This window comes from Primulina eburnea, chromosome 1 (assembly GCF_022965805.1).
Source record: "Primulina eburnea isolate SZY01 chromosome 1, ASM2296580v1, whole genome shotgun sequence".
NCBI lineage: Eukaryota > Viridiplantae > Streptophyta > Magnoliopsida > Lamiales > Gesneriaceae > Primulina > Primulina eburnea.
Window position 1 is genome coordinate 56513494 of NC_133101.1, and position 14328 is coordinate 56527821.

Here is a 14328-nt window from a genome sequence, read left to right on the forward strand (position 1 = left end):
CATGTTCCCTCCACCTAGAAGCCTGCCAGGAGCCGCTCATTGTCCGTTCAATTGATGGCACTGACGGTCGCCCCCCGCCCTCTTCGGCCCCGGACCTCACATGCCCACCAGTTTCCGCTTGGTTCGTCCCCTAACCACACCGTACTAAGAGAGGTTGGCTCTGATACCACTTGTAACGCCCCAGATTTGACGATTGTCCTCACTGTACCAAGACGAGTCTTTTCAGCGTGCTTATATCCTCACTCACACGCACCCTAGGAAACTTCTCAGGAGGTCACTCATCCCAAAATTGCCCCAAGTCAAGCACGCTTAACTTTGGAGTTCTTATGTGATGAGCTACCGAAAAGAAGATGCACCTTCGTATGTGCTGAATTTACACTAACATTTGTTTCAAGTTTACATCATATATTTGTGTGAGTTTTACAACCGTCATAAAGAGTCTTTCTAATGAATTTTGAAAGTTGAGATACGGTTTCAGCTGCAAATACTAATTGAGATTACTGTTATTCAGATTTAAAAAGAAAACCTCTAAACACCTACACAGATCCTAGCAGTGAGCATGTTGATCCTCGTTGTAGCTGTTGAAGTCGTGCTATGATGATTGAAGGTGTTTTTGATTGAGTAGATATGTGGTTCAGTCTGAGCATAAAGATGGATGCATCTCTGCTTGAAATATTGGACATTTGATAATTTTTGGTGCATTCTTGATAATGCTTATAGACTTTCTTTATGTTCTCGATCGCCCTCTTATTTCTTCGGAGTTTTTTTTTAATAACATCATCTTCAGACAATCATATTTGATCTTCTTGAGACTCTGTATCGTTGTATATAAAAGCTAATGTCATTTGTCCTCGATTTGTAGCCGCATTTGGTATTTTCGTCCTTTGTGTTACACGACTGTATTGACATTGGTTAATCGATTCTAGCCTGGATCATTCTTTAAAATTTGGAACATGAGTGTTCAAGACGTATATCTTGATTTATCAGTTTTTTTGTTTACATCAAACTTAATGTTCTGTAATAATAATAAAACACACTAAAAATTGATTTATGTTGTCATTGACTTGCATCGGCATAACCCGTCTGGGTATACCTAGTACATCCGTACTCGTTTTTGATTGATGAATTTGATTTTATTGATTAAAAAAAAATTCTATTTGTTTTGCTCCAATTGAGCCTTCAACGCTTCAATCACCGCTGAGAAATCGAGGTCACTCAGACCCCGTGATTTCGCTAGCTTGTATAGTTCATTTGCAGCTGCTGCAACTGGAGTTGGCTGAGAAACCGATTCAGCTAATCGTAGAGCGAGTCGAAGGTCCTACACAAAAGACACTGGTGTAAAAAAACCCATCGAAAGATTCTAGCAAGAATCAGAGTACACAGTTTTAACAGAAATTTCACTTAAAAATAGCAGTGTGTTTTGAGAAAATGAGTGAGTCTGATAGACACGACATTTACAAGAACGTGACATAAAATTTTCCAAGATTGTGCACCTTCTGCTGATGCTTTAACGGAAATGCAGGAGGATACATAGATTGAATCATGGAAGGGCCTTTCACCGAGAACATTGGTGCACTGATGGCTCCTTGGGAGATAACCTGCACATTTGATAACAACGTGCCATTCAACGGGTTTTAACTAATCCGGTATGTGCACTATATGTTGCTATCGAGGAATTATAGTTAATTGGTACAGTGAAACTCAAATATTTTAAATTGTTTGGAGCCCAAATGCTATGTTTTGGCAGTCTCAAGAAACATCGTGTCTCTACCACGTGGAACAGAGGTCACAACGATACATCTAAAACTCCTCCCGAGACCTCTATTCCTAGGTGGGACTCTGTTAAATTTGGTGGTAATTGAAATGGTTAGCAATTGCCCGTTGTGGAAAGCATGAAAATCATCATATATTCTTCAATAGATGAGAAGGAAAAAGAATGAGAAAACCTTTCAACTGAAGTAGATAAATAGAGCTCATACCTCCACCAGCACACTTGGGTCCAAACCAAGTTTCTCACTGAGAAGCAATCCCTCAGAAAAGGATGCCATCATACTGCAAATTGTTCGGCACGAAAAATAATTTAAAAAGGAGCAAGGAACATTCTTGAACATAACATATAAAAAATTAATTTCATGAAGTGAACAGGCCAAGAACCTTCCCATTATCATGTTGACAACTAGCTTCAATGCAGCTCCATTACCAACATCACCAAGATAAAATCTTGACTAAAAATTGTGTGAAAAAGTGAGAAATTTAACAAGACTCATTTACAAAGACAGAAGGAGAGAGTGTGTGATTCACCTTTCCCATGACATCTAAAAGTGGGCTGGCAGTCTCATATAGCGATTTGTCGCCTGAAATATTGAAGAAGTGATTATTTCTGTTTCTGTAAGCCTAAATTTAACTGAGTATAGAACATTATACCATAATGAGGTAAAATGTGCATAAGGATGACAAGACGCTAGTAAATACGATCAAAATCAGAACCAGAAAGTAACAAAAAAATTGCATCACTTATTTCACAAAGTTCAGTAGTAAATTACAAACTGTTTGTCTAGTACAGTACCAGCAGTAAGAAAGATTAACTTCCCATCTTCAGCTGGTTTTTTTGAGCCTGAAACTGGAGCCTGTAGGGGAAAAATTGTGTTGAATGCATTTAACAAGAACGAAGGAAGCATTGTGAGAACAATAGCATGCATTAAACCATTCAATAAGGATATGCAGGATCAACAAATGAAATATTTATATTTATCTATCAATACATACATAAAAATAAACATATGCACATGTGTGTGTGTGTGTGTAGGCGACTGGTTTTATGTCAATTGTTTGCATGGAGAAGACAACATAAAACTAACCTCCAAAAATAGAGCTCCAGTAGATCTGATTTGCGTGCTTATCAATTTGGAAGTGGTACCATCTACAGTGGAGACATCTATATAGCTGCAGCACCCATGTCAGAAGTGCATGCGATAAAGATAAATATCAAATTTAGAGAAAGAGGGAGGTGGGGCCTGGGAAGAAAGATCCCCAAATTGGGTTTTCGGTATCCTAAATAATGAAATTTTGGATGACTTATACCCAACCAAGTTTTCAATATCCTAGATAATGAAATTTGGGATGACTTATACCCAACCAAGTTTTAAAGACTCAAAATATTTTCCATGTTTTTTTGTTATCATTGACAGTAAAAATAAAGAAAGCTAACCCTTTCCCAGGACTCATACCACTTGCAGCTCCATGCTCACCACATGCAATGTCTACCTGGAAAAAAATTTGGACATCATGGGAGTTTTCCATTATCACCAACACAAAAATAAGAACCAAAAAATTTACACTCACAGCACTTTCGGGATCAGCAAGCATTGCAAATGTGATCCCACAGGAGGCAGCTACTTCCTCCGGAGTGGATTTATATCTGCACCGAACAATTTCTCAGGCACCAAGACCAATTCAGCTCATCACATAAATTGCTTTAGATTTTTGTAAAAGATATTCTTAAACACCCAAATGAAGCTTTTCAGCGTCACAAACATATATAATTTCTTACACCACAAAGACTTTCAGAACACTGCAGACCGCATATTGACATACAAGGAAATGTTTAAGAAAGACTGAACTTGGCGAATGAGTTTGACAGATCACTTCTTTTATCTTGAAAAATGATAATGTTTCCTTTTTAAAGGAAATACATAAAGAAGGTTGAATTGATGATCTATAGGGACATACTCTAGGAATTAAAAAGCTCTACATTGGATAAAAAATGTCTCAGATGAGCTATATAAATACTTACTGTGCACCCAATGAGACGAGTGGATCACATTTGCTTCTAGTCCTACTCCAAACCGTAACATCGTATCTTCAACATCAGTTCAAGAAAGTATAAAAGTTAGAAGGCTCGTTTGCACATTACAGCTGATATACCGTTCATAAGAAACTCAAATATTGTCTTTCGGATCTTGATAGGAGTGATCATTTTATGAATTTAGACGTTTGAAGAAACTGTCAACAACTACTCCAGAGAAAGAGACGTAACAGTTTAAAAAAAGGAACATTGAAGCATCAATGAGAAACATTTACACGATGATTTAAAATATTGGTACTTTGTAACCAGTATTAGTTAACCATCATTACATGAAGATGCTACATATGACAAACTGGATATTCATGTACTCTGCCACCAGTGCCATGATTATCTAAAGTTTTATAGTTGAGATAGATACGAGGAATTGATTAGCTATAATGAAATTCTACATGCTGATACATGGAATTTTCCATTCATATAAATAAATGGTAACTCTAAGACCATCAAAAGTTCTATAACATATTAAATTTCTGCATCAAATACACTATTTATCTCCAACTTATTTACCTTGTAACTAATGCTAAAAAGAATATTCTTTTTTATTTTACTTACATTATTTATTATCATATATTTAGTACCAATTTAACAATATAAATATGACTAATGTTGATATGATATAATTAATATTATATTATTAATCAATGTAATTATACTATTATTGAAATCGTTAATTTAATTATTATATGTATATCATACGAATTAATACACATAAATAATTAAAATTGATAAATAACTTGAATACATAAAATCAAATAACATAACACAACTTCAACCATTTGAGCTATTATATTATCTCATAAATGATCGATCAAAGCATTTTTTAGTGCAAAGAGAACATCTTTGTCTTTTATTTTTTTATATCGATCGAGAAATTCTTAAAATCTGATATGCTCATCGACAACCATTTATTTCTCATTCCTTAGCAATGTTGTGCTACCCTCATATCTTAAATGGGTGCACTTAGGTCACGTTCATCTTCCATAATCATATTGTGCGTTATAATAAATGTTATAATGCAAATGATGCTTCTGCCAAACATGTGTTAAAGATGCCACAATCCCAAATCGTGATTGAAGTCTGAAGAATGTCAAATGCACGTTCCACGTCTTTTCTGCTGGACAATTGTTCCATTGCAAAATATTTCTTTTTTAGACTATGTGAATTATTCGCACAATAGTTGACAATTTCAGATAAATACCATCAACCGAAAAATATCATGTATCATATTTTTTTCTTCCAATTATATAATGAGCAGAAAGAGCAATATCTTGTGCAAGGTTGGAAGATAGATTGAATGGCTCTAAAACATTTATATTATTGTTATTAGATCCTGACATACCCAAGTATGCATATCATATCCAAATATCGTAATCAACTAACATTTCTAAAATGATTGTTAGAAAACCACTACGATCTACATATTAACCCGCCCAAGTCGTGGGGCAATTTTTCCTCCAATGTATACAACCGAGACTTTTCAACATTCCAGGGAATTCTCGTTGTTTACCAATACAAAGAAGTCATCCAACATCATTGGTAGTAGGTGATCTCAAGCATCACTCCAAAAAAAATTCCACTACAGCTCGACAAAAGTGTGGCATACACACAATTGCAGTAGATTCTTCTATTCTTATTATTCTTTAGTAGCATATATGTGTAAAACATGTGTTAGCATGCACAACATAATTGTTGCTTTTTGATTAGTCGATTGCCTGACCAACCCCACACTGTCACTTCATTGTATGAAATTAGGCATCGTGATTCTTTAATCACAACTACCATACGAATAAACAAATTCAGAGACATTCGAAATCATTATCATTGCTTCATTATATTTTTTATTCTAAGCAAAGTAATAATTGAATAGAACTGGGAGTGCAGGCATGACTTTACAATTCAAGAAATCCACTCTTTCACTTCAAAGCCAACCGATAGCCCGCCTCAATCTAAGTGATTACGATCGGCGAATTTCCCGTCACGGTGTATTACTACATAACCTGAAATTGAGCCTCTGTGTGTCTTGATCTTGTTTGATGATGTAGGCAGCAACAAATTCTTGTTGATGTGAAATAACATTCTATATTATGGCACATCAACAAGCAATTGAAATGACATCAAATTCTAGAATTGCTTCTTACAACTCATTTATTGAACTTAGGATCTTGCATGGATTGATCTTTTTCTTGATTCAACTGAACAAAAATACACGACTTATATAAAAAATTAGACTAGTAATACCAATAATATTTTGAGTAAGAAAAACTTCAAATATCCTCTTCAGATGCGCCACTCGTTTGAGAGTTTCAACTTGACGAATACATCCCCTTAATTTTCCAATTGCACGGAATATAGCTTTCACGTGACTCTGCAACGATCTTTTGTTATGTACTTTTAGGTTGTTTGATTTGCTGGTGTTGTAAGTTTCTTTGACACGAGTCCAAAAATTATCTTTGGATTGGTTTATATATATAGTAAGAATTTGTGATATGTCAAGATACAAATGACGTGGTAGTTTGTCTTCTTCAAACATTGAAAAAGTAGTTCTAGAGTTGGATGTCAATCAACTACTTGGAACATAGAGATTATAATTGTTGGTGTAATTATTTTATTAACGAGCGATAATTTACTTGTACTGGAAATACCATAAATTGTAATCTCATCCAACGATCGAGACTAGATGTAATTTCATCCAGTGATCAATTTCTAGATAAGATTGTAATATCATCCAAAGGTCAAAATTAGATGTAATCTCATCCAACGAGATAAGATTGTTATATATCCAATGATCAAGATTAAAGTGATCACATTCAAAAGTCAAGATTAAATATAATCTCATCCAACAATCATTTCCTAGATAAGATAATAATCATCAAACGGTCAAAATTTAGACAAGATAAGCTAAATAATCCCTGTGACGGTCAAAACCGAATGCAATCATGTCCTATGGTCATCACATAGTCCTACATATCTAATATTATCTTTAAAAACCATTATATAATGCGATCACATTCTCACACGTTTTACATTCTCACTAACCTGAAAATGAAGTTTTATTTGTAATTGCATGCATCATCCTCTAGCACATCTTCATCGCCCGAAAATGAAAATGAAAATGAAAGAAAGATGGATTGGATGAACGTTGAGAACGTTGAAAATAGAAGAAAAGCAATATAGAATGTTATAGCTCAAGAACAAGACTTGGTTGTTGCCTACATCATCCAACAAGATTAAGAAGTTACACACAAATGTTTAATTTCAGGTCATGTAGTATCCATCGTGACCGGGAAATTGCCAATCATAATTTGTACAATGATATAATGGAGCAATGTTCCGATGACGATTTGAAAGCATTGTAATTTTTTCCTTCATACCACAGATGCGATAAAGAATCACGATGTTTATTTATACAACGAAGTATTAATGAGGCGGCTCAGGACATGGACTAATAATAAAGGAACAATTGCCTTGTGAATGCAACACTTTTGTCGAGCTACACTTGAAGTTTTTGCAGAGCGATGCTTGAGACTACTGACAATGATGTTTTTGCGCTACTTTATATCTATAAACAATTAGAATTCCTTAGAATGTTGCGAAATCTCAACTGTATGCATTGAAAATAGAAAAATTCCCCGACATTTAATTTTATTTATTCAAGTTATCTATGAATGTTAATAATTTATGTGTAAAATAGAAAAATTCCCCGACATTTAATTTTATTTATTCAAGTTATTTATGAATTTTAATAATTTATGTGTAATAAGTCGTATCATATATAAAATTAAATTAATATATAATAATTTAAATATTATTATAATTACCTTATTAATAATACAACATTAATTATATCACATAAAATTAATCATAATTATATTGTTAAATTTATAAATAAAAATAGAATTTGGGTTGAAGATGATCAAACAAATATAAGATAAGCTAAAGAATTGATTCATACCCTGCTTTTACGAGATTTTGCGCCATGGGAGACCCCATAATTCCAAGACCCAGAAATCCGACGCGGGATGGCGTCTCATCTAGTTCACGCACTTAAACTTCAGAGAACAGATGAAAATTCCAAAGAATTTCATACAAAGTACCCTTTTTTAATAAAAAAAACCAACACAAATACTACAGTCTAATGAGATTCTTGTGCGGTAAAGCAAAGCAGAATTCAAAATGCCCAAAAATAATCACGAATGGTCATAAAGGAGATAGTGAATAGAAAAAGAGTTGTACATTTTGGAGTTGAGCCGGACGCCTGAGAAGAGCTAGCCTTAAAGCTGGAAGAGAATCGAAGTTTAGAAACGGGTCTGGTTTTGAAGTGAGCGGGAACTCCCGGGCAGAGTCTTGAGCACATAGTCATAGCCATGGCTTCAGAGGCTGCAGCTGTTGTGAGACAATGAAGTTTTGGAGGCGATCGAAAATGGCGCGCTTCAACAACTGCCATTGATAATCTGGATAACCTGATACGTCGCCCATATTCTTACTATCTTCCTCGTTTTTGAACCTTGTCCATTTTTCGCCGAAACTGCAATTTCATCCCCTAATTATTACCAATTTGTGATATTGACCTTATAACATTTTGGATACCTAAACATGAATGTTTCAATTTTAATCATTCTGTAATAATTTTAGTCTCATCTACAAAACGTTATAGTTATTTACATTTTTATTTATTTTAATCTAAATCTTCTAGTTTATTTTGGTTTTCGTGTACTCCACATTTTATAACAAATTCATGCATTTGACAGGGATTTAAAACTAGGGTCGGTCTTAAATTCTGATTATTAAAGTGAACACAAATTCAAAGTGAACATTTAGCTCGCTTGTAGCCCTTGCAGAACTCAAACATTCCAAGATTTTACATGTCAAACTAGAAAGTTGATCCAAGACCGCAAGCGCTTCAATGAGATCCATCCAATCAACTCCACGAGTAGATAGGACTCGAAGTTAAATAATAATACATCACCATGTAAAATTGCACAATAAATATCTTTCACTTTCATTCTGAGGTACCACCAATGAAAAATGAATAGTCTTCCCATTGTGGATCCAAGCAAATATGGTTTTTCACAATCAATTCGACAACCTTAAACTCGGGTAAAATTACGGATCTATGCCAAACGTTCAGTGGCAGACCTCACTTCCGGTAAGGATGGAACCTCCCACCAGTGAAATTACCGTTTCCATATCCTTTACCACTTCCATAACTGCCGCCCCCACTGCTGCCGCCACCATAACCACCACCAACGCCGCCGCCATAACCATCGCCACCATAACCGCCGCCATAACCTTTTGCCGGGCCATACCCTCCACCGCCACCTCCTCCAAAGATTTTACCACCTGTCGTATCCACCACTGGAACCACCGTACCCTTTACCTGCACCATAACCAGTGGGCCCACCACCATAACCAGTGGCGGCCCCAAACCCACCACCTCCATATGCACCACCATTGTACAAAGGCCCACCAAATCCGTAACCATAGCCATATCCACCATATCCTCCATAAAATCCTGCAGAACCACCGCCATAATTCCCAGAGAAATTTCCATAACCGCCATAGCTATCATAGCTGCCATAGGGTTTATCCATCTTACCGTTGTAGCCACCTCCGAAACCACCTTTTGAACCACTAGCAAAATTACCGCTAAATTTTGAACTACTACCTCCAAAACGTGAGCGACTTCCGGTAAAATTGTCAAAGCCAGATCTTTTTGGCTCAGCCCTCTTTATTTCAACCTGAAATTTTTTTACATTCGAGAGATCAGTCAACGAGTTATGCCATAAGATCAATAAAGCCCATGGCGTGTGATCAGACTCACTTGCTTTCCACCAAGTTCATGCATGCGACCATGAGCAAGTATCTTATCAATGGCATCTTCATTTTCAAAAGTTACAAAGCCAAAACCTCGGGACCGACCAGTTTGATGATCCAGCATAATTTGATGCTCCACAATATTACCGTAAGAAGAGAAATACTCCCTCAAATCGTCTGAATCGAAATGTTAAAAAACAGCAAACTCAACATAGGCCTCACATGCAAAAACGAGTAAAAGAACATAATCATGAATTACCTTCATTTATCGACAATGGAATACCACCCACAAATATTTTCTTCGTCTTTGGCACTCCTCCAACTTGGGTGTCCTCCCTAGGGACTGTTCTCTTTACTTCAACCTGCCATGTGAGTTAAAAAATAAGATTCCATATATAGTTGTAAAGTATAATCCGGAAGCTGCGTCAAATAATCAATAAAAATATCCTACCGCTCTACCATCAATGACATGTTCTTCCAGTAAAACATTTTCAGCAACTTCTGGATCACCAAAAGTTACAAATCCAAATCCCCGTGGTCTTCCAGTAATTTTATCCATCATTATTACAGAATCTATAATTTCTCCATACTTCCCAAAGTACCTGCTGAAGGATTCTGGAAAGAGAGTGCCAAGAATATATTTTAATGATAGCTATAACCTAATATTACTTCAATGATATATCACAACAGACTTGATATGACATTGAAAAGATATTCCAGTACACCAAGAGAGTTCAAAATGATACACCAGTATTACCCAATTAACTAGTTGGATATAGGGAAGACAAAACAATACAAAATTATTAAATATGAGGGGAAAAAATAGAAATTAATAAACATAAAAAGAAATGACAGATCACACATCCCCAAAAGTGGTCCAGAAAACAGCAATCGCATTCTGATACATTTCCCAATCAGAAGTCACCTTCTAATGCTCAAATGCCATAATCCCATTTTTTCCTTTGCCTCCATTATAACTAAGTACAATAATCGATCTTCATGATTCAAGAGATTTATTTGATATTTCTCCACACTAATTTGTTTCTTAATATATTTGTTAAGTACATAAACTAAAGCTTAATTTACACGCGGTAACTTTTTTTCCTAACAAGCCCATTGACTACAAGAACAATATGTATCCTCAAAACTCAAATCAAATTAATCATATATCATCTCTTTCAGAAGCTGGAAACCGGTGATACCAACAATAGTTAAGTGACAATCAAAACCAGAAGCATACTCCTTTTATCAGATTGATTATGTTTTCTTTCTGTTCCACCATTGTCTGTCTTTCAGTTAATCTTATTGTTTCTCCACCACCATTGATTACCAGAGTAATATGTATCCTCAAAACTCAAATCAAAGCAATCATATATCATCTCTTTCAGAAGCTGGAAACCGGAGATACCAACAATAGTTAAGCGACAATCAAAATCAGAAGCATACTCCTTCTTTTACCAGATTAATTCTGTTTTCTTTCTGTTCCACCATTGTCTGTCTTTCAATTAGTCTTATAGTTTCTCCACCATCCTCGTATCATTTACCCACCTTTCTTACTGAAGCTTCCACAAATATTTTTTGGAAGCAAACAAAGGCTTTCCATCAACCCCATCTAACACATCTATGTTTAGACCAACTTCGACCATGTCTTCATAACTCCCGCGATACAATAAGTAGTGAAATAGAGTGTCTAAAGAGAACACACTTAACAAACACAAATATATCATTTCAAAACTCAACCAAAAATTAAAAGAAAAAAGAAAGAAAGAGAAGCAAATATAAGTATGGATGCTGGAAATACATATGGTGCTCACACTACCTTTTGAAGTCTCCCACGCAATGCCTCCGACAAAGAGTTTTCTATCACAAGAAGAGAAACAAAAAACCAGCAGTTACTACCATTTCTCATACCCCTCACCATTTCTTGGGATGGAAACCCAAACCCATCTCACCACTCAGAATATGCACAAGCTAAACTAAACAAAGCATTTCAATCTAATCACATAAACTCCTAAGGACCTACGACACAAACTAGCACAACTAACCCTGCTGACGAAGAAGAATCATGCTTCAACTCATGACGGCCTGCACTATCATCTATTCTATCAATTGACCCGTAGTTTCCCTCTTCTGCTTCATTGTATTGCCCTTCGTACTGTGGTTCCTCGTCATGTTCGCCGCCATAAACGGCGGCGTTCCGGTCAGCTACACCATAATCCATCTGTTCTATCCTACCTATCAAAGAGAAAACTTGGGAGTAAATAAATAGCATTCCAGCGTTTCTTGCATTTTCTTTACCTTTCGAGGGCTTGCGATTGATTGTTTTACACTAAAAGTAAGGAAAATCCTAAGAAAAAGCACCTGCACCTGATGAATATAATCAGCAACCCGCTAGCTTCTAAATTTTTCAATCACTGACAAAGGAAATAGAGAAGAGATATAGCGTCTGTTGTGTAATAATATCGAAATTCGAAGAGGGCTTCGAAAACCCTAGCTTTCGCCTCTTGTAATTTACGGCGAATTGCGGATTCTATTTCGAAGGATCACTGTTCACTGTAAATGTTTTTCACGGTGGGCTGAACGTGGGCCTTAAGATATGATCAGGTCCCAACGTGGGCCTTAATTTAATCAATCCATTTAGTCTCATGTGAGACCGTCTCACGGATCACAATCTGTGAGACGGGTCAACCCTACCCATATTCACAATAAAAAGTAATACTTCTAGCATAAAAAGTAATACTTTTCCATGGATTATCCAAATAAAGATCCGTCTCACAAAATACGACCCGTGAGACCGTCTCACACAAATTTTTGCCTTTAATCAATCCATTTAGGCCCTTACTTAAAAGAAATCATTTGAGAGGTCAAATTATGAAATACAATTATATAAATAAATAATCTATTTGCCTTTTTTTTAGTCTTAAAAAGTAAAAATTTGAGTGAGATGGTCTCACGAGTCGTATTTTGTGATACGGATCTCTTATTTGGGTTATCCATGAAAAAGTATTACTTTTTATGCTAAGACTATTATTTTTTATTGTGAATATCGGTAGGGTTGACGCGTCTCACAGATAAAGATATGTGAGACCGTCTCACAACAGACATACTCATCTTAAAAATATTGAAATTCATAACTAGAGATTGAGTAATTGTCAAAATAAGGATAGGGCAATATGTCTGTTGTGAGACGGTCTCACAACAGACATACTCATCTTAAAAATATTGAAATTCATAACTAGAGATTGAGTAATTGTCAAAATAAGGATAAGGCAACATGACATGAATTCTAATGTTTGTTTTATGGTTCTTTTGGCGCATCTGTATTCTCTGACGTCTCAACTGTTGACTTTTTTTCTTTTTTGATCATTTTCAAACTTCTTATAAATCTATCGTTGGCTGCCACTCATATATGATTGCACATATGCTCTCTACTTCCCGTTTTGCCGACAAAATCCCATTAGGATTCCCTCCCCATTCTTCAAACACAACCAATAGATTTCCTGATGGATAGAGCCACGACCAAGGGACGCGATACCTGAAAAATACCAGCTCTTTCTCAGAAAATTATGTTGTATCTGAGACAAAAAAAACATTCGTGCCACTTAGATATCTCTATTACCATCTCTGAGAAGCTTCATTGCAGTTGCTTGAACATTTTTTCTCGTCAAACCAACCAGAATAATTACAGGCACCGCAATTGCCGCCCAACGCTTTGTACTGATTCCGATAGCGTCCAATGCTCTGCCCGTTTATCCAAACCTGGCCCTTACTCATGGTATTCATATCTATTGCCAATGGTTCATTTCCATCCAAGGAGTCAAAAGTAGCTAGCCTTCAAAAATCAATAAAATATCAAAATGTCCTGTACAACAGAAGAAAATTGATCCAAAAGCTAACATGATGATTATGATGGAGGTTAATAAATACAAGATACACTTTATTGTTGTATAAGAAATAACTGACTTTATTTAAAAAAAAGAATGAGAATAAAATCAACATCTTTTGAAGGGAAACTCAGTTGTTTGAATGTTTTCAACTATTTAATAACTCAACTGAGGGAAGTGATTTCCCCCTATGTTGCTGCTGAGGTAATGACAATTTCCTTCCAGGAACTTGAAAACCAAGATCAAAATTTATAGACATCAATATCTATAAATTTTCCCAAAACAAACTAGAGAAAATTCGTCCAACACAAGTCAAGAAATGAAATTATATTTACAACGTTGAAACATCTTCTGTCAAAGGATGTGACTATCTGTATAGATAGACCTTTTTTGTGAACAAACATTTCTTCATTCAAATATTTTCTGGAGAGAATGTTTCAATTCGAAAGATTGCACTGGTTGATTCCAATTTATTATGGCACCTTATATTATTTAATTACTAAAATACTAGTAGTAAAAATAATAAATCTGAATTAATATTAATTAATTCTGATTTAGTGCCCTGCTTATCTTTGACTATTAAATTGACAATGGAGATTATTTCCTCCACACTATTCAACACCCAAATACATTTTGTTTGATCCATTTCCACTTATAAGCATTTCATTTATTTTTCCTTTTTTCAACGTGGGACTTATTTTATATAGTTATCACTAACTATTTCTAACAATCCTCCACTCAGCTTGTGATACGAGCGATCAAATA

At 35.5% G+C, this 14328-nt stretch overlaps 2 protein-coding genes and 1 pseudogene across 2 annotated transcripts; all 3 read right to left on the bottom strand.

The window, feature by feature from the left end:
• Positions 1 to 974: 974 nt before the first annotated feature.
• Positions 975 to 8381, bottom strand: LOC140832546 (glyoxylate/succinic semialdehyde reductase 2, chloroplastic). The gene is made up of 12 exons (XM_073196634.1): positions 8099 to 8381; positions 7818 to 7896; positions 3794 to 3859; positions 3343 to 3418; positions 3209 to 3264; positions 2859 to 2943; positions 2567 to 2627; positions 2302 to 2354; positions 2155 to 2225; positions 1980 to 2052; positions 1494 to 1598; positions 975 to 1318 (listed from the first exon to the last, which is right to left on the bottom strand). Exons 1-12 carry the CDS (start codon positions 8307 to 8309, stop codon positions 1154 to 1156), a joined length of 1101 nt encoding a protein of 366 aa, XP_073052735.1. The 5' UTR covers positions 8310 to 8381; the 3' UTR covers positions 975 to 1153.
• Positions 8382 to 8764: 383 nt separating this feature from the next.
• On the bottom strand, positions 8765 to 12228 carry LOC140832556 (uncharacterized; annotated as a pseudogene).
• Positions 12229 to 13057: 829 nt separating this feature from the next.
• On the bottom strand, positions 13058 to 13462 carry LOC140808704 (beta-galactosidase-like). The gene is made up of 2 exons (XM_073165889.1): positions 13299 to 13462; positions 13058 to 13214 (listed from the first exon to the last, which is right to left on the bottom strand). The coding sequence occupies exons 1-2, from the start codon at positions 13460 to 13462 to the stop codon at positions 13058 to 13060; spliced, it is 321 nt and encodes a 106-aa protein (XP_073021990.1).
• Positions 13463 to 14328: the final 866 nt, after the last annotated feature.

Coding starts and splice junctions, on each gene's coding strand:
- LOC140832546 (XM_073196634.1), bottom strand. CDS start 8,309: ATGGCAGTTGTTGAAGCGCGCCATTTTCGATCGCCTCCAAAACTTCAT. Junction 3,265..3,342: donor TTGCTGATCCCGAAAGTGCT/GTGAGTGTAAAT, acceptor ATTTTTTTCCAG/GTAGACATTGCATGTGGTGA. Junction 2,944..3,208: donor GGTATGAGTCCTGGGAAAGG/GTTAGCTTTCTT, acceptor TGGGTGCTGCAG/CTATATAGATGTCTCCACTG.
- LOC140808704 (XM_073165889.1), bottom strand. CDS start 13,462: ATGAATACCATGAGTAAGGGCCAGGTTTGGATAAACGGGCAGAGCATT. Junction 13,215..13,298: donor AATGAAGCTTCTCAGAGATG/GTAATAGAGATA, acceptor GGTATTTTTCAG/GTATCGCGTCCCTTGGTCGT.